Below are 20,349 nucleotides of genomic sequence, written 5' to 3' on the forward strand. Positions count from 1 at the left end.
ATTGAACATGCGCGGACACCGGAGACGCGGCGTGGGCGGCGCTCTCGATCGGCAAGCCGTTTCAATGCCTTCATCAATGAAAGATCACATCTGCTCTTCGTCGGCGTTAATGTGGAGTTTCCGCTCTAGAGCGGCATAAATGCGGGCAACTGCTTCAAATGAAAAATGGTGCGAATGAGAAAGAGGGTTTTGCACGGGCCATGATTGTCGAAGCGTGTGCGTGGCATCGGTCCGGACAGGAGCAAAATGTCTCTCCCCGGTTTGCGTGAAAAAAGACGCCGGACCGGCCATCCGCGACGGATGTGGACGAATCATCAATGGGTGGAGTACTACCGTGCATGAACAAATCCACTGACTCCATAACGCTTTATCAGTACCAAGTCAGAAGACATACGGGTCAAATTGCAGAGCGTGCCGTCTGCCTAATCCTACCCGGTTTTTTTTAGTGGCCCGGGTTATTTTATTATTCTGAGAAGAATATGGTGCGAGCGCGTGGAAGGAAGGAAAAGACGACTCCTCCCTAAAGTACAACAGTTGTTGGCACTTGGCACTTGGCAGCGGCACCAAAAGCCCCCCCCCAAAAAGCCGCAGGAGACCTCGACTGGAAGGCACCGGCGAACTCCAACCAACAAACCACGCGGGGCGGCCGGCCAAATCTACGCCACCACGCGTGCGAGGCCCTCGCCGCAGTTCGATTCGGCTCCCCCCTCCCCCGCCGCCCTCGATTCTCGCCGCGGAAGGTATCGTCTCGGCCCCAAACCCTCGATCGATCCTCCGCTTTCCCCCAATTTCGGCCCGGCGGTTGGTTGCGCCCTCCCTTTCAATTTCGACCCTCTGGTCTACTAACAACTCTACTAGATTAGATTAGATCAGAAATAAATTGCTCGTTCGTTCGTTCGGATTGAACTTCCGCGCCGACGCGTTAATCTAACGGTGCCGTGCGATTTTTCTTTGCGTATTGGCAGCGAAAATGAGCGACAATCTGATGGAGAAAGTGAACGCCCTCGGCGAGCGCCTCAAGATCACCGGGTCGGAGGTGGGCAAGCAGATGCAGGCCGGCATGAGCTCCATGAGCTTCAAGATGAAGGAGCTCTTCCAGGCGCAGACCCCGGCCGACAAGATCGTCGAGGACGCCACCGCCGAGACCCTCGAGGGGCCCGACTGGGCCGCCAACCTCGAAATCTGCGACCTGATCAACACCGAGAAGGTGAACAGCGTCGACCTCATCCGCGGGATCAAGAAGCGGATCATGCTCAAGGAGGCCAGGGTTCAGTTCCTCGCCCTCTTCCTCCTCGAGACCATCGTCAAGAACTGCGAGAAGGCCTTCTCCGAGGTTGCGGCCGAGAGGATTCTCGATGAGATGGTCAGGCTGATTGATGACCCCCAGACGGTGGTCAATAACAGGAACAAGGCCCTCACGCTCATTGAAGCATGGGGAGAATCTGGTGATGAGCTCCGCTACTTGCCGGTCTATGAGCAAACCTACAAGGTAAAATTAATGTCCCCTTTATTTCGTTCCTCCATCACTAGAGAAATCAGCAGTACAAATTGGTGTATTATGTTTAGATTTGCTAATTTTGTCCCGTGTCAGTGAGGCTAATTTTCCAACCTGTTCATAAAAAAATCAGCCACGATAATCTCCTCAAAATAGGCTTTCGCCCTGCTTTAAAAATAAAGCCACGATAATCTCTGTTGCCCCATTATGTAAGCAAGGAAGGAACCCAATTTAGGACCAACCTGCTGAGGGTTGTTTTAGCCATTAGCAAAGGGGTACATCGCTTCGTGGAACCACTCAGACCTCTCTTTAATAATTTCATACTTCTGTGGTTAGAAGCTGGTGGTTAGTATTAGCAGTCATTGCTTTATTCATCACCTTGTGAATCACTCAGTATCTTTGGTAGCAGCTTTGCCGTTTATTCAGTTGTGCTAAATAATATCATAATCCAAAAGTTGTTTCAGTGTCCATTTTGATGGTAATATAATAAACCCATATGATTAGTGCGTTGGTAATGGTTAGTTCCTTGGTGGTTACAAGTACATTGTGCTAATCTATTTTTTTTACAGAGCCTGAAATCAAGAGGAATTCGGTTTCCTGGACGTGACAATGAGAGCCTGGCCCCCATATTTACTCCACCACGCTCTGTTGCTGAAGCTGAAGTTGCTGCAAATTTCTCCCAGCAAATATTCGAAGATGTACATGTGCATACATATACTGCTGAAGAAACAAAGGAAGCTTTCGATGTGGCCCGTAACAGCATGGAACTTCTTTCAACTGTTCTTTCATCCTCCCCTCAGCAGGATGCTTTGCAGGTAACTGGATTTTGTATAACTTTATCCCAAGCTCGTATTAGATACTTTTGACTGTACTATACTGTACACACAGATGTCTGCTTATTGATAACAGTTTCTATGTGTGAGATCGGTTTCCTCAAGCAGCTTTTGCAGTTAACAATTTCTTTCTGTACTTGTTGCTGTTTTGTGCTGCTGATAGATCAGGCTAGTACTGTCACTTGGTTTGGCTCAATGTATGATATTTTGGATGAGATATGATTGTGTACTTTAGTAATCATGAGGTGATGTGCATGTGCAGTTCATTGTTATTCTTAAAATCTGTTGCAAGTATTTTGCTCATTTTATTACAACGGGTGCTCATTTTACTCTGTTGTCCTGATGGAGTGGGTCTGTAACATACTCCTCCTGTTTCTAAATATAAGTGTTTTTAGAGATTTCAATATGGACTATATACGGATTCAGGAATGGAGGGAGTACTACCTAAACTGGATTGCTTATTTGCCAGTCACTTAGAAAATCTAATTATTGTTGGTTACTGCTTTATTGAGCACGAATGATGTTCCCTGATACTGATGACATTAACAGCAAGAAACAGTGCAAACCAGTCATTATTAAAAATACTCACTCTTTGTATTTTGTGCAAATGGAAGTAGTTACTAATCTAACATGCTTTGTCATTGTAATATTTCAAACTTTAAAGTACATTTTATTGGACATGGTTTTAAACTGACAAGAAGCTAGTGATGATTGATTCTGTTATCTGGAAGTTGAAAGTGATATTCATGAACTGTGAAGGTTATCTGCTATTGTGTTTTGACTGGTTCTGCGACTTCCACAGGATGACTTAACAACCACTCTTGTGCAACAATGCTACCAATCTCAACATACTATCCAGAGATTCATCGAGACGGCTGGGGACAATGAGGCCTTGCTCTTCGAGGCCTTGAGTGTGAATGATGAAGTCCTGAAAGTGCTATCCAAATACGAAGAGATGAAGAAGCCCATGGCTTCGGCGCGTACAGAACAGCCAGTGGTCATACCAATTGCCACGGAGCATGAAGATTCCGTGACTGTTGGCAATGAGGATGCCCTGGTCAGAAAACCAGCTGCTGCTAGAGCAATGTCAGGCGGCGATGATGATATCCTCGATGATCTCGATGAGATGATATTTGGCAAGAAGGGAGGAAGCAGTTCCCAGGACGTGTCCAAAAGGCAGGACCCAAAGAAGGATGACCTAATCAACTTCTAAATACCGGCCCAGCAAGTTGCGGAGTTCCATTAGGGATACACAGCATGTCTGCTGCTTTTTATACTGCTGAACGATGTCTGTATTCATCCGGTAGAAGACTGCACTGCACGTACATTCAGTTAGGGATTGGGTCGCTTGTTTATTTGCATACGATGATACTTTGTCGTCCACAGTTTGTTCAGTTGATAAGTTGCTGCAAACTTCTCATCTTCCAGTTTGCGTTAATTAGGCGTACGTAGCTATTTGCTTTTCTGTCTGTGCTCACTCAGGCGATTGCTTAAGCTTTGGCCAAAACAAGTTGAGGTCGAAATGAACCAATCCTGATTAACATCATGATGAACCCAGTACATGTGTGGTAGTGGTGCTCCTCAATGGAGAGAGTAGCGTACAAAAACATGGTATGGACAGACAAAACTTTCCTCCTCCATGCCTCACTAACAGCCACAGGCGATACACTCCGCGTGGTACTACAATCTTCCAAATGACAAAGAAGGCGAAACATGTATATCTTGGAATTGCCGTCCGTCCAAAAATGACGTCTTGGATGTAGTAATAGTAGTTGTTCAGGCAGTGACGGGGGAGACGAGCTTGGCTCTGAGCTCTTTCCTCAGTATCTTCCCTGACGCCGACTTGGGGATCGCATGGGTGAAGTACACCTTGTGCAGCCTCTTGTAAAACACCACCTGAAAATTGGCAAACTAACCGTGGTCAGAGATGGCCGATCGATTCAGCGACCAAGGTTCTGTAGCTGCTCTCGTGTGTGACTACCTGCTTGGATACGAACTCCTTGATGGCCTCCTCGGCGATGTCGGAGTCGGCGGCGCGCACCACGAACGCGACCGGGACCTCGCCGGCGGCGTCATCCTTTTGCCTGCCATCCATTCATTTACACGCACCCAGTTTATTACCCAGGCCAGTTCGATCTTGTTCTTGAAGCTGAACAAGTGATGTACTTGAAGACATTACTGAGATGATGGTTGTCTTACGGGACGACGGCGGCGTCGGCGATGGAGGGATGCGCGATGAGCAGAGCCTCCAGCTCGGCCGGCGGCACCTGCACGTACGGGGTATCATCACAGTGTTAGTTAAGTCATACTGTAGAAAGTGGTGCCGTGCACGTCTTCAGAGATGTCGTGTTTGTTTACCTGGAAGCCCTTGAACTTGATGAGCTCCTTGACGCGGTCGACGATGAAGACCTCGTCGTCGTCGTCGACGTAGCCGACGTCGCCGGTGTGCAGCCACCCCTCGACGTCGATCGTCGCGGCGGTGGCCACGGGGTCATTCAGGTAGCCTTTCATGATCTGCGGGCCGCGGATGCAGATCTCGCCGGGGAGGTTGCGGCCGAGGGAGAGGCCCGTGTCGGGGTCGACCACCTTGAGCTCCGCGTTGCGCACCACCGTGCCGCACGACCCGGACTTGGCCGGCGTCGGCTCCCTCGCGAACGCCGGGCACATGGACAGCACCGGCCCGGCCTCCGTCATCCCGTACCCCTGCGCGCACAGCGACAACCTCACGTGTCAGCTTCGCGCCCGTGGCCACCTGGCCGGTACGGTGGGACGCGCGCCACCACGCGACGCACGCGCCGGGACCATCCAGGTAGGTGCGGCGAGCGGCGAGCGGCTCACATGGATTAGTTGAGCAACCAACGTCTCATCGACGCGACGTGTGATTGTGTGAACCGTACGGCAGTGCCATTTTCCCAACACGGCACGCAGCTTCTATACTCATCCGACGTAGATTAGCTGAGTATCTATATGTACGTACGTACGTACGCTTGGTGCGTGCGTACGTGGAGCCTGAAGCTGCTGCATGTGCATGCCTCGCACACGCGTTGCACGCCTCCGTGGAAGGAGCGGGCAGTGGCGTTGCACGTATACGCGCTAGTTTGGTGGAGCGTGTGGCGTTGCGTTGGCACATATACGAGCAGAATGGCCCTGGTGGACGGGCTAGTACACGTCGCTCTACGGCTGCAAGACGACAGCCCGTGCAGCTGCCATTTTTGGCTACTTGTTCAGGAACGCCATCACCGTTGCTAGCGATGTTCGAGCAGTACTGAATGAATACAGATCACATAACTGATGGCCGAGCGTGCCGTGGGTTGTGGGCATGTTGCACAGCGGCATGGAGTGAATAATCTGTGCCAAATTTTGCAGTCAAGATGGAACAACTGACCGTCCTCTCTTCGATCAAATGCGCTTCAGTTAGATTCAGTTGAAGTGTGGTGAGATGTTCCTATGCTCTATCTCAAGCTAGCTCAAGATATTCGTCGCAAATAAAAAGATAATTCAAGACTTCCCGCCAAAAAGAAGAAGCTGGAGTAATTCAAGATCGTCTACAATGCAAACTCGTAATTCATGCTAATTCAAGTTCCTAGAGTATGTTCTAATGCTGGAGTGAAAAACAGCGGATCACGCGGGCGGCAGATATGTACACACGCACCTGTCCGAAGATGGCCTGCGGGAGGCGGCCACGGAGCGCGTCCTGGAGCTCCTTGCCGAGCGGTGCGGCGCCGGAGAGCACGATCCGGATGGAGCTCAGGTCGTGCTGCTCCACCACGGGGTTCTTGGCCAGCGCCAGCACCAGCGGCGGCACCACGGCGGCCACCGTCACGCGCCACCGCTCGATGCCCGCCAGCATGGCGCCCATCTCGAACTTGGGCATCAGCATCACGGCCGCGCCGGCGCGCACCGCGCACAGCAGCACCGAGTTGAGCGAGAAGATGTGGAACAGCGGCAGCACGCAGAGCGCCACGTCCCCCTCCCGCATGTACAGGTTCGGGTTCTCGCCGTCCACCTGCTGCGCCACGCTCGACACCAGGCCCCCGTGCGTCAGCACCACGCCCTTGGGCAGCCCCGTCGTGCCCGACGAGTAGGGCAGCGCCACGGCGTCGTCCGGCGAGATGGACACCTCCGGGACCGAGCCCTCGTCGGCGGACCCGACGATCCCCCAGAAGGGCAGGCATCCGTCCGGGGTGGCCGCCTCGTCGTCGACGGTGATTACGGTGAGCGTGTCGTCGCCGCCGCTTGTGCTGATTCTCGGGAAGCTCTCGTGCCGGAGCTTGTCGACGTAGGCGGACTGGGTGACGATCATCTTGGCGCCGGAGGCGACGAGCTGCTTGTGGATCTCCTGCGGGGTGCAGAACGGGTTGGCCGCCGTGCTGACGGCGCCGAGGAAGGACGCGCCGAAGAAGGCGACGGCGAACTCCACGCAGTTCTGGAGCAGGATCATGACGCGGTCCCCGTGGCCGACGCCGAGCCGGTGCAGCGCCGCGGCGGCCTTGCGGCAGAGCGCATGCGTCTCCGCGAACGTGTAGGTCCTCCCCGTGGCCGCGGCGATGAGGCACGGCGCGTCCGGGAGCTCGGCCGCCCTGGCGAAGCAGTACTCGTGCAGGGGCAGGTGGCTGGGGATGTCGATGTCCGGAAGCTTGGACCGGAAGATGGTCGCCTCCGGCACCACCGCCGAGACCGCCTCGGCTGCGGCGACGGCCTGCGGCTGCTGCACCTCCGGCGCCGCGACCTTGATCATGATCCTCTGTTATACGAGAGACGGAGAGCTTCCCGGAATGGCCAAGGAGCAGAGCCTGCCTGCACTAGACAAACAACGGCTCGCGAGTTCGTATACGCAGCGAGGGTGGAGGAGCTTGATTAGGTACAGACTACACAGGGCAATGGCTGCTTTCCGCGAATAAATACAGTGGCGACGAGCGGAGGTATGGGCGGGAGGAGAAGAGGGTAGGTAGGAAGAGGCGGGAGGGGGGGAGGTGTGGAAGAGGCGCGAACACGCTGGCCGCCACGCAATCCGCCAACCCACCTTTCAAAAATGCGTGGGCGTTTCCTTTTTTTTTTTTGGAAACCCAAATCAAATGCAGTTTCCTGATACTTTTGATTTCTTCTAACTGCCCTGCAAAATTGGAGCATCATGAGAACAAAATGATCTAGTATTAGGACATGTTCGGAGACTCTCCCACTCCTCAAATCCACTTCAGAAGTTGGTGGAGTTGTAGCTAAAAATGGTGAAGCGGGGAAAAGGAAGCTTCACAGATTCTCAGATTTCAGGGAGCTGGAGGACTGCCGAACAACTCCTTAATAACAATGCATTGTTCTGTTTTTCGACCATCTATCCCTCAGGTGCCTGAAATTTCTTTTGCATCGGTCACTTTTACTCCCGGCCATCAGATCATGGATGAACATCTTGGTCTTCTTCTTCCTCCTCTAACCGTCACTGTTCATCTTCTTCCTTGATCCTGCAGCCCCCCTCCGACTCAGCCCTAACCGTCTGCCTCTGTGTCACGCGGCCGGCGGCTATCGCCACCCCGCCCTCCCTTTAACCTTCCCCCATCGCCCCGACCATCCCTCTAAGCCCCACCACATTGGTGAAGAATTTCGGCGATCCCTACACCCTTCCCCCTAAGATGCATAGCGGGGTTGCCTCTTCTCCAACGAGATCCCATCTTCGGCGAGCTCGGAATGAATCAGGAAAAGTGACTGGCGCAAAGGAAATTTTCAGGCACCTGAGGAAAAGTGACTGGCGCAAAGGAAATTTTCAGGCACCTGAGATATTGTAAAACCGGGTTTTCTTTCTGCGATAACCATGCATTGTTTCGCGGAAATACATTGATCTGTTTTTAGCTCCAGCAGCTTTATGAAATACTTCCTCCCTTTCAAAATATAAGTCTTTTTAGAGATTCTAATATGGATCACATGCGGAGCAAAATGAGCGAACCTACACTCAAAAATACGTGTGTAGTCCAAATTAAAACTTCTAAAAGAACTTACATTTAAGAACGGAGGAAATATTTGTCAAGGACAATCCACATTTATACTGAACACTCTCCGTTTCCTGCAGATGCAACCGTAAGATCCGATCACAAGGTGGTATACGATCTCATTCGATAACCAGTCGTCACTTCGTTGTTTTCCTTTGTTTTTTCCAACGTTGATCAGATCAGTATTCACTTCAGTACACCGCTCCGATGCGGCAATATATCTGTGGTCTTCTGGACGGCGCATGAGTTCTCCAGTAGTCCAGTACAGTTAGCTCGACTGAATATATCTCAAAATTGCTGAACAGGCCATGCATCCAGGTAATTGCTGACCCAGAGAAGAGGGATTGCAGTTTTGAGGCATGCTCTTCCATCTCTGTGGCCACAAACACGAAGCGTCATATACAGATTCAGCGTGGTGAGTTGCGAACTTGGGATTGCCTGCCGCGTGCATCCTCGCCTCTGTTGGCATTCAAACCATCAACGGACATAGGTATGAGAAGATAAAAGTAAACAGAAGGGGTCGTTGTTGGTGCATAACCGATATTTGCTACTCTCTTTGTTCCGAATTACTTGTCGTAGGTATAGATGTATCTAGATATATTTTAGTTGTAGATACATCCATTTCTGTGACGAGTAATTTGGAACGGAGGGGGTAGTATATAAGATCTTTCTTGGTGCATAAGCGAGGCATCAAACATAGACAAATTATGCATATAGAAAATTCTAAAGAAAGAGAAAAAGAAGAAACCCATGCCACGATTTCAAATCTTTTCAATTTATTAATCTATATTTATATCTATACCTACTATTAAAGAGAATAGGTATTCTTAGTTTGATTTAGTCCTTTTCGTTGAATTCATTTGGTTTGAGCGCAAGCTAATGTTTGTTGGGCCTTCTATGGGCCGTTTGGTTTGAGCGCACACTAATGTTTGATGGGCCTTCTATGTGCCGTTTGGTTTAAGTGCACGCTAATGTTTGATGGGCCTTCTATATATGGGCTTTCATAGAGATCGCAAAATATAATTGTGTCAAAATAAATCAATATTGTAGGAATTGAATAGAGGACCTCCTATCTGGCTCTTCGATGTAACAACCAACGAGTTATTAGTCCTTCTCGTGGAATTCGTTTGGTTTGAGCGCACACTAATGTTTGATGGTCCTTCTATGGGCTTCCATAGAGACCGCAAAATATAATTGGTTCAAAATAAATCAACATTGTGAGAATTGAACAGAGGACCTCTTGTCTGGCTCTTCGATGTAACAACCAACGAGTAATGCATCTGATGTAGGGTAGAACCCTAGGGGCCCGATCTTTCACGAAATGGAGGGGATCCCACGAAGAACACGAAGAACATGAGGGGAAAGAGAGGAATCACTCAAATCAACAAGAAACAATCACACATGTGCTAGATCCTCGAAACACAAAGAGATACACGATCCAAATCCAACAAAGGACGATACATAGGTAACCGGTTCTTCTCCGTGAGGAGGTCTTGATGGGGGCCACCAGTGAGGAGGTCTTGAATTCAAGATGGATCTTCTCCGTAGAGGCGCGCGGTCTCTCTCGCGGAGTAGATCCGTATGGATGAGCAAAGCTCTATCTCTAATGAGCTACTACTTTGCTAACCCTCACTAGGAGGAGGAGGGGGTCTATATATAGTGCTAAGCCACGGAGGGGTAAGTGAGGGGCGAAGGGGTACACGGGCTTCGACCCAAGTCACGCGCACAGGCGGGGTCCGGATGATCCGGGATCTCGTCCGGATGATCCGGCTCCGTCGAGGGGATTTCTGCAAGGTTCGGGTGTCTTCAGACGCAATTGTCCGGATGATCGGGGGGTGGGTCCGGATGATTCGGCTGAGCCTGGATGATCTGGACGGCGGTCCGGATGTCTGGCCTGGCTCCAGCGGCCGCCTCGTCTTCTTCTTCTCCTTTCTTCCGTCTTCTCTTCCATGCTTGGCCTTGGTCCTTTGAATCTCCATGGTCATCTCGTATGAGCCTGAGTATACACAAGGTCCATGCATGACGTAGTAGCCATGTCTCATATGTGAAAAGTGATGGATCGAAGATGAGTGAGTTCACCTTGTGTCCAATGGCATATGGTCAGGTCTTATCGTATGTCCTCTTGGGGCTTGGGGAGTAGTCGAAGTGTACATGGGGATGATCGTAGGATACTCCGCATCATCTCCCTACCCCTTGGGAAAGATCCGACCTCAGATCGTGATCCTCATCACCATGGGAACGGTTGTTGTGGACGGACTTGTAGTTGGACGGAGTTGAAGACGTTGCGCAATCCAAGTACTCCAAGGTGTCGCCGGAGTCGTATACATGCAAAAAGAGCAAACACAAACAACACTCGGAAATACAAAGGTTAGCACACACAAAGTGTCCATCATGTAAGAATGAGTCCGTGCGGCAAGATTGTTTGTGACAAAGCGCATGAAGCTTATATAGAATGATATGCAAAGCGTTCATGGGAGCAAAAGCATTCGTTGTGCACACAAATGTGTTGTGAATATGATCAGTGAGACCACGGTGCAAAATGATGTCATAGTGAGACGGTTTATCAATAGCATGAATATGGCAATGGATGCTCAGTATGAATAAGTTATCATGCAATTGATGGTATGCAATATGATCATGATGTATGAATATGCCATCAAAAAGATCACAACAAATTTTCTAAGGAAGTGCACAAGCTCATATATCATGGATGGCATGGGAATACAAGATGCAACAAGGCAATCATAATGTGAGTCAATCCATGCATAAGATGCAAATTTGTTATGTGTGGTGTTGTACCAAAACTCGATGTTGTGGCACTCCTCAACTTGAAGGTCCATAGGGTCCATCTCCAATGTCGGTCCTCCCTCCAATATGTGTATCATGTAGACAATAAGAAGGAAACAACAATGAAAGAATGACCCATCCAATATGCGTATGTGAGGATGGCTCAAAGGGAAGGATTTCACCTTATGAATGTTCCCAAAGATGTTGGAGTTGCACGTCATGTACGCCTTCACATAACCAATATGTCTCGTGATAGCGGTTCCTTGTGATTCCTTCAAAATGAAAGAACATGACAAACACTCAGAAAAACAAATGAGGTTAGCATGAAAGCAAAACCTATCATTCGTGTGGTGAGATACCCAACAAGTGTTCTCATCATTCTTGACATAAGAAAGGACAAGGTGTGGCATGGTATGAAAGCATATGATGCGACTACAACCAAAGACATTAGGATCTATGAAACAAGCAAGCTTCACAAGTAATATGTCCAAGTCTCCAAGATCAGATGCAACTATTGGAGGCAAGTGATAATGAACAAGATGTATCATGTGAGAGGCATGAACATATATGTCATCAACCCAAGAAAGCGAGTAATAGTGGAACATGGGTGATGCGACAAAGCAAGCAATCATAGTGATCAAGTCAAGCAAGCTAGTAGTACGAAGATGCAACGTACTAGAAGGGATCATGGCAAGCATGTCATGGGTGCAAATAGTGTGCATGAATACTTCACATGACATAGCACAAGCATGAAAGGAAGACATGAGCAAAATATCATCAATGTATTGGCAAGAAGTCCTATGTAAATAGCAATTGAACAATATGACTCTCCCAACACAAGAATCAACAATAGCAAGTGGCGCATGGTAAACATGGAAATAGCAACAAGGATCTCCACCAAGCATGCAAATACACATAGGAGTATCATAATTGTGAATCATGGGTAGATGCAAGCAAGGGTCACAATTGCATGGAAAAATCATGTAAAGATGCATAACATGCAAAGTGAACAAGATACAATGGGCATAAAGTAACAAATGATATATAGCCCATAGTCGTGTGAGAGCCAAGTAAAAGAGATGCGCATAGTCCTTGCGCAAAGGGAATGGTGGTAAGGGTAGTCCACGAGATCCCAGTCATTGTTTCTCTCAAGAGCTCGTTTCGTCAACTCGTGGGATTGAGAGGTTGACGAGTTTACGTGAGTACCTACACAAAACAAAGACAAAAGGAAAATTGTGTGTGCGTGGTATATGTACACATCATCCATCATGATGCGCACGTGCTTGTGTTGGTTAGCACCAAATATCCAATGCTCAAATAAATGAGATGCGTGATATAGAAACATGTCATCCATCATGAGAAGTTTGTTGTTATGTATGACATAATGGAGACTCAAATTGGGCAATGCATCATGAGAAATATGTAGAGCATTGTTATTCATGGAATGCATATGGTGCAAGCAATTATGAGAATCATGTAATGTATGGAATGCATCAAAATCTCCTAATATGTATGAGGAAACTATGGGGGTCTCCTCATGATCATTAGTGGAAACATCACATGGAGAATATTGACAACATCCAAAATAAAGCATATTTGGAACAATGTGATCATGGCATGGTATAGTAGATGAATTGCGCAAATCATGTAGAGGAAGCATGGCAATATCATCACATGAAAAACAAAATCCAATGACCATCATCTCGTCATCTATGCCACAAGTGCAAATAGGATTTATTTTAATGGGGCATGCATAGTTACTATGTTGAGATTGAAATGATGCAATATGGGAGATCTCACTCATAGCATATGACAAGTTTAAAGGATTGTCAAACATGATGTGACCAAAAGAATTTTCACATGATATCCTATGGAGCATAGCATCACAACTAGGCAGCTCAACATGCTCATCATCATATTCATCACAAATGGGTAAGTCATGACATGAGGAATTCGCACTAGCATGAAGCATGGGTGGATCAACATCATGCAAGCAATCATTGGTGGGATAGTCCGCTAGTGGGAAAAGAGAAGCACCGTCACCTATGTTACCTTTGGAGAATCGCTCATGTGTAGTAGGTGAGGTGTCAAAGACCAAGTCGTGGTCATGTTCATCTTGATGGAACCATGTGGGGGTGCATCATCGTCCACTATGGCCATCGTCGTCTCCATTGGAGGTATGGACTCGTCGAGGATAGGCATGTCATCATGTAGGAGACCTAGCACCAAAGAAGAAAACACACCCGGAGTAGAGGTTAAGTCGTTAGAAATCATAGTGGCCTCACATGCCATGTCAACTACCTCACTCACTAAGTGTTGTGGCTCACTCACTCCCTCTTGGATGCTCTCACTCGTATGGTTGGCAGAGTCACTCAAATGGCTCTCAACATCACCTAGGTTGTGTGGCATGCTGTCATGTGTGGGGCTAGTGGTGGTAACACTCATCCTCTCATAGGAAATTCTCTCAATGTCATGTATGGTGGAGTCACTCATCTCACTCATGGGGTGGTGGCTCTCCTCACATGGCAATTGGGGCATATCATCATATGTGGGTGTCGGAGAGATGTTGGTGCAAATGTCTCCATGCTCAATCATGTCATAGTCGTAGCCGTGGATGAAGGCCGAAGATGGCACATCACAACTCTCCTCCAAGACCAAATATAAGGTCTCATGTGCGGTCTCGTAGCTTGACTCGGAGTATGAGTCCAATATGGGCACCTTCTTCATGTTGTTGAAGAGGTTCATGTTTGCCGCCGTGGTCGAAGGGGATGGCCCTAGATCGACCTTCTTGTCACCATATTGTTGTAGGAGGCCCATATGATGTGGCACCTCGTAGCTTGTCTCCATGACCGAAGGGAAATTCCCATGCTCGACCATCTTCCTTGAGGGGTTTCCGAAGATGGAAGTGTCGCCCTCACTCGTAGTTGGTCGCCTTGTTGTTGAAGATGTTGATGTAGGCGAACTCATGGGAAGTAGGCGAAGATGCCGTGCATCCAAAGCAAAGATGCCTTGATAGCACTTGGCGAAGATGCCAAAGTGGTGGTGGTAGTAGTCGTAGCGTCCTCTTGGTGGTGCTTGTCTCGCGGTCTTCTCTTTTGCTCATGAAGCTTGGACTTGGAGTGAAGTAGGGCTTGTTGGGACTTGTGCATTTGCGCTCGGCAAGCATCTTCATGATGATGGTGTCGTTGTTGTGCTTGAGCTCGATGGCGTTTGTTGTCGTTGTGCACATGATGCTTGGAGGTGACTTGCCCTTCATGACGATGTGGATCGCGAACGTGATGGTGGTCGCCATGGAGATGTGGACGTGGACGACTTGCGCTTGCATCGCTTGGGAGCTCCGAAGATGATCAATTTTCTCGCCGTCGCCTTGAGGATGATGAAGGGGAAGAACAGTTGATCAACAAGGTATGAATCTCCCCCATCCTTGCATCTTGCTCCTCCTTTTGTGCAGAAAACTTGTTGTCGAAGTAGTCCATTCTCCTAGCTTCGGAATGTCGTAAGTCGGTGGTGATGTTGTCAATGACTTGCATTGCTCATTGTAGTCCGAAGTGGGGAGTGTTGGTTTTGTTCACGCCGTCGTTGTTGTCGAAGACCGGAGATGAAATGCCTTGCCTATCCATCACAAGACTCGAGCAAATATGAGTGGGAGAAAGAGAAGAACTTATACCAAATGTACCTTGACCAAAGTTGAAGATGGATCAATGATCACTCAATGATGTAACAAGGAAATAACACAATTGGTACCGATCTCGTCAATTCTCACACCTACACAAGTTAGGCTTATGGAGTAGCTTGGTGAGGATAGTGGCACAAAAATTTGATGCAAAATGTTAGCAAGAGTCAATAATGTTGAAAGAGATTCACAAATTCGCAAGTAAAACAAGTAGACCAATAGCAATGAATGGCACACGAAAACGCACACACAGATAGATAGATGGGGTTGTGCAACCAAGGAATGAGCTCAAAATGTGGAATCCACGTAAAACTCTCGTGTTGCACAATGATGTCTACTACACAACCGTCTTCTTGTAGACGTTGTTGGGCCTCCAAGTGCAGAGGTTTGTAGGACAGTAGCAAATTTCCCTCAAGTGGATGACCTAAGGTTTATCAATCCGTGGGAGGCGTAGGATGAAGATGGTCTCTCTCAAACAACCCTGCAACCAAATAACAAAGAGTCTCTTGTGTCCCCAACACACCCAATACAATGGTAAATCGTATAGGTGCACTAGTTCAGCGAAGAGATGGTGATACAAGTGCAATATGGATGGTAGATAAAGGTTTTTGTAATCTGAAAATATAAAAACAGCAAGGTAACTAATGATAAAAGTGAGCACAAACGGTATTGCAATGCTAGGAAACAAGGCCTAGGGTTCATACTTTCACTAGTGCAAGTTCTCTCGACAATAATAACATAATTGGATCGTATAACTATCCCTCAACATGCAACAAAGAGTCACTCCAAAGTCACTAATAGTGGAGAACAAACGAAGATATTATTGTAGGGTACGAAACCACCTCAAAGTTATCCTTTCTGATCGATCTATTCAAGAGTCCGTAGTAAAATAACACGAAGCTATTCTTTCCGTTCAATCTATCATAGAGTTCGTACTAGAATATGATACGTCTCCAACATATCTATAATTTTTGATTGCTCCATGCTATATTATCTACTGTTTTGGACATTATTGGGCTTTATTATCCATTTTATATTATTTTTGGGACTAACCTATTAACCGGAGGCCCAGCCCAGAATTGTTGTTTTTTGCCTGTTTTAGGATTTCGAAGAAAAGGAATATCAAACGGAGTCCAAACGGAATGAAACCTTCGGGGACGTGATTTTCTCAACGAACAAGACCAGGGAGACTTGGACCCTACGTCAAGAAAAGAAACAGGAGGCCACGAGGTAGGGGGCGCGCCTGCCTACCCTAGGCGCACCCTCCACCCTCGTGGCCCCCCTGTTGCTCCACCGACGTACTCCTTCCTCCTATATATATCCACGTACCCCCAAACAATCAGATACGGAGCCAAAACCCTAATTCCACTGCCGCAACTTTCTGTATCCACAAGATCCCTTCTTGGGGCCTGTTCCGAAGCTCCGCCGGAGGGGGCATCGATCACGGAGGGCTTCTACATCAATACCATAGCCCCTCCGATGAAGTGTGAGTAGTTCACCTCAGACCTACGGGTCCATAGTTAGTAGCTAGATGGCTTCTTCTCTCTTTTTGGATCTCAATACAATGTTCTCCCCCTCTCTTGTGGAGATCTATTTGATGTAATCTTCTTTTTGCGGTGTGTTTGTTGAGACCGATGAATTATGGGTTTATGATCAAGTCTATCTATGAATAATATTTGAATCTTCTCTGAATTCTTTTATGTATGATTGGTTATCTTTGCAAGTCTCTTCGAATTATTAGTTTGGTTTGGCCTACTAGATTGATCTTTCTTGCAATGGGAGAAGTGCTTAGCTTTGGGTTCAATCTTGCGGTGTCCTTTCCCGGTGACATTAAGGGCAGCAAGGCACGTATTGTATTGTTGCCATCGAGGATAACAAGATGGGGTTTTCTTCATATTGCATGAGTCTATCCCTCTACATCATGTCATCTTGCTTAAGGCGTTACTCTGTTTTTAACTTAATACTCTAGATGCATGCTGGATAGCGGTCAATGAGTGGAGTAATAGTAGTAGATGCATGTTGGGGAACATAGTAATTTCAAAATTTTCCTACGCACACGCAAGATCATGGTGATGCATAGCAACGAGAGAGGAGAGTGTTGTCTACGTACCCTCGTAGACCGGCAACGGAAGCGTTGACACAACGTAGAGGAAGTAGTCGTACGTCTTCCCGATCCGACCGATCCAAGTAGCGAACGTACGACACCTCCGAGTTCTGCACATGTTCAACTCAGTGACGTCCCTCGAGCTCCGATCCAGCAAAGTGTTGAGGGAGAGTTTCGTCAGCACGACGGCGTGATGACGGTGATGATGTTCTACCGACGCAGGGCTTCGCCTAAGCACCGCTACGATATGACCGAGGTGGAATATGGTGGAAGGGGGCACCGCACACGGCTAAGGAACAATCACGAGGATCAACTTGTGTGTCTATGGGGTGCCCCCACCCCCGTATATAAAGGAGTGGAGGAGGGGGAGAGGGCCGGCCCCTATGGCGCGCCCTGGAGGAGTCCTACTCCCACCGGGAGTAGGATTCCCCCCTTCCCTAGTTGGAGTAGGAGAGGAAGGGAAGGAGGAGTAGGAGAGAAGGAAAGGGGGGGGCACCCCCCAGACCTTCTCCAATTCGGCCTCCTGCCCAAAGGGGGCGCACCAACCCCTTGTGGGCTGGTGTGCTTCCTTCTTATGGCCCATAAGGCCCATAACTTCTCCCGGGGGGTTCCAGTAACCTCCCGGTACTCCGGAAAAATGCCTGAACCACTCGGAACCCATCCGATGTCCAAACATAGTCATCCAATATATCAATCTTTACGTCTCGACCATTTCGAGACTCCTCGTCATGTCCCTGATCTCATCCGGGACTCCGAACAACCTTCGGTACATCAAAACACAAAAACTCTTATTACGATCGTCACCGAACTTTAAGCGTGCGGACCCTACGGGTTTGAGAACTATGTAGACATGACCGAGACACGTCTCCGGTCAATAACCAATAGCGGAACGTGGATGCTCATATTGGCTCCCACATATTCTACGAAGATCTTTATCGGTCAAACCGCATAACAACATACGTTGTTCCCTTTGTCATCGGTATGTTACTTGCCCGAGATTCGATCGTCGGTATCTCAATACCTAGTTCATTCTCGTTACTGGCAAGTCTCTTTACTCATTCCGTAACACATCATCCCGCAACTAACTCATTAGTTGCAATGCTTGCAAGGCTTATAGTGATGTGCATTACCGAGTGGGCCCAGAGATACCTCTCCGACAATCGGAGTGACAAATCCTAATATCGAAATACGCCAACCCAACAAATACCTTTGGAGACACCTGTAGAGCACCTTTATAATCACCCAGTTACGTTGTGACGTTTGGTAGCACACAAAGTGTTCCTCCGGTAAACGGGAGTTGCATAATCTCATAGTCATAGGAACATGTATAAGTCATGAAGAAAGCAATAGCAACAAACTAAACGATCAAGTGCTAAGCTAACGGAATGGTTCAAGTCAATCACATCATTCTCCTAATGATGTGATCCCGTTAATCAAATGACAACTCATGTCTATGGTTAGGAAACATAACTATCTTTGATCAGTGAGCTAGTCAAGTAGAGGCATACTAGTGACACTCTGTTTATCTATGTATTCACACATGTATTATGTTTCCGGTTAATACAATTCTAGCATGAATAATAAACATTTATCATGATATAAGGAAATAAATAATAACTTTTATTATTGCCTCTAGGGCATATTTCCTTCAGTCTCCCACTTGCACTAGAGTCAATAATCTAGTTCACATCGCCATGTGATTTAACATCAATAGTTCACATCACCATGTGATTAACACCCATAGTTCACATCGTCATGTGACCTACACCCAAAGGGTTTACTAGAGTCAATAATCTAGTTCACATCGCTATGTGATTAATACCGAAAGAGTACTAAGGTGTGATCATGTTTTGCTTGTGAGGGAAGTTTAGTCAACGGGGCTGCCACATTCAGATCCGTATGTATTTTGCAAATTTCTATGTCAACAATACTCTGCACGGAGCTACTCTAGCTAATTGCTCCCACTTTCAATATGTATTCAGATTGAGAGTTAGAGTCATCTGGATCAGTGTCAAAACTTGCATCGATGTAACCCTTTACGACGAACCTTTTGTCACCTCCATAATCGAGAAACATATCCTTATTCCACTAAGGATAATTTTGACCAATGTCCAGTGATCTACTCCTAGATCACTATTGTACTCCCTTGCCAAACTCAGGGCAGGGTATACAATAGGTCTGGTACACAACATGGCATACTTTATAGAACCTATGGCTGAGGCATAGGGAATGACTTTCATTCTCTATCTATCTTCTGCCGTGGTCGGGTTTTGAGTCTTACTCAACTTCACACCTTGTAACACAGGAAAGAACTCCTTCTTTGACTGTTTCATTTTGAACTACTTCAAAATCTTGTCAAGGTATGTACTCATTGAAAAACTTATCAAGCGTCTTGATCTATCTCTATAGATCTTGATGCTCAATATGTAAGCAGCTTCACCGAGGTCTTTCTTTGAAAAACTCCTTTCAAACATTCCTTTATGCTTTGCAGAATAATTCTACATTATCTCTGATCAACAATATGTCATTCACATATACTTATCAGAAATGTTGTAGTGCTCCCACTCACTTTCTTGTAAATACAGGCTTCACCGCAAGTCTGTATAAAACTATATGCTTTGATCAACTTATCAAAGCATATATTCCAACTCCGAGATGCTTGCACCAGTCCATAGATGGATCGCTGGAGCTTGCATATTTTGTTAGTACCTTTAGGATTGACAAAACCTTCTGGTTGCATCATATACAACTCTTCTTTAATAAATCCATTAAGGAATGTAGTTTTGTTTATCCATTTGGCAGATTTCATAAAATGCGGCAATTGCTAACATGATTCGGACAGACTTAAGCATAGATACGAGGTAGAAACTCTCATCGTAGTCAACACCTTGAACTTGTCGAAAACCTTTTTGCGACAATTCTAGCTTTGTAGATAGTAACACTACTATCAGCGTCCGTCTTCCTCTTGAAGATCCATTTAATCTCAATGGCTCACCAATCAATGGGCAAGTCAATCAAAGTCCATACTTTGTTCTCATACATGGATCTCATCTCAGATTTCATGGCCTCAAGCCATTTCATGGAATCTGGGCTCATCATCGCTTCCTCATAGTTCGTAGGTTCGTCATGGTCAAGTAACATGACCTCCAGAACATGATTACCGTACCACTCTGGTGCGGATCTCACTCTGGTTTACCTACGAGGTTCGGTAGTAACTTGATCTGAAGTTACATGATCATCATCATTAGCTTCCTCACTAATTGGTGTAGTAGTTACAGGAACAGATTTCTGTGATGAACTACTTTCCAATAAGGGAGCAGGTACAGTTACCTCATCAAATTCTACTTTCCTCCCACTCACTTCTTTCGAGAGAAACTCCTTCTCTAGAAAGGATCCATTCTCAGCAACGAATATCTTGCCTTCGGATCTGTGATAGAAGGTGTACCCAACAATTTCTTTTGGGTATCCTATGAAGACGC

General features: G+C 47.2%; 2 protein-coding genes across 2 annotated transcripts; one reads left to right on the top strand and one right to left on the bottom strand.

The window, feature by feature from the left end:
* The first annotated feature begins 524 nt into the window (after window positions 1–524).
* On the top strand, window positions 525–3,748 carry LOC125514204 (TOM1-like protein 1). Its single transcript, XM_048679491.1, has 4 exons — window positions 525–740; window positions 966–1,489; window positions 2,065–2,310; window positions 3,131–3,748. Exons 2-4 carry the CDS (start codon window positions 971–973, stop codon window positions 3,539–3,541), a joined length of 1,176 nt encoding a protein of 391 aa, XP_048535448.1. The 5' UTR covers window positions 525–740; window positions 966–970; the 3' UTR covers window positions 3,542–3,748.
* Window positions 3,749–3,839: 91 nt separating this feature from the next.
* LOC125514203 (4-coumarate--CoA ligase 2) lies at window positions 3,840–7,258 on the bottom strand. Its single transcript, XM_048679490.1, has 5 exons — window positions 5,981–7,258; window positions 4,687–5,031; window positions 4,528–4,595; window positions 4,310–4,412; window positions 3,840–4,224 (listed from the first exon to the last, which is right to left on the bottom strand). The coding sequence occupies exons 1-5, from the start codon at window positions 7,064–7,066 to the stop codon at window positions 4,105–4,107; spliced, it is 1,722 nt and encodes a 573-aa protein (XP_048535447.1). The 5' UTR covers window positions 7,067–7,258; the 3' UTR covers window positions 3,840–4,104.
* Window positions 7,259–20,349: the final 13,091 nt, after the last annotated feature.

Source organism: Triticum urartu, chromosome 6 (assembly GCF_003073215.2).
Source record: "Triticum urartu cultivar G1812 chromosome 6, Tu2.1, whole genome shotgun sequence".
Lineage (NCBI taxonomy): Eukaryota > Viridiplantae > Streptophyta > Magnoliopsida > Poales > Poaceae > Triticum > Triticum urartu.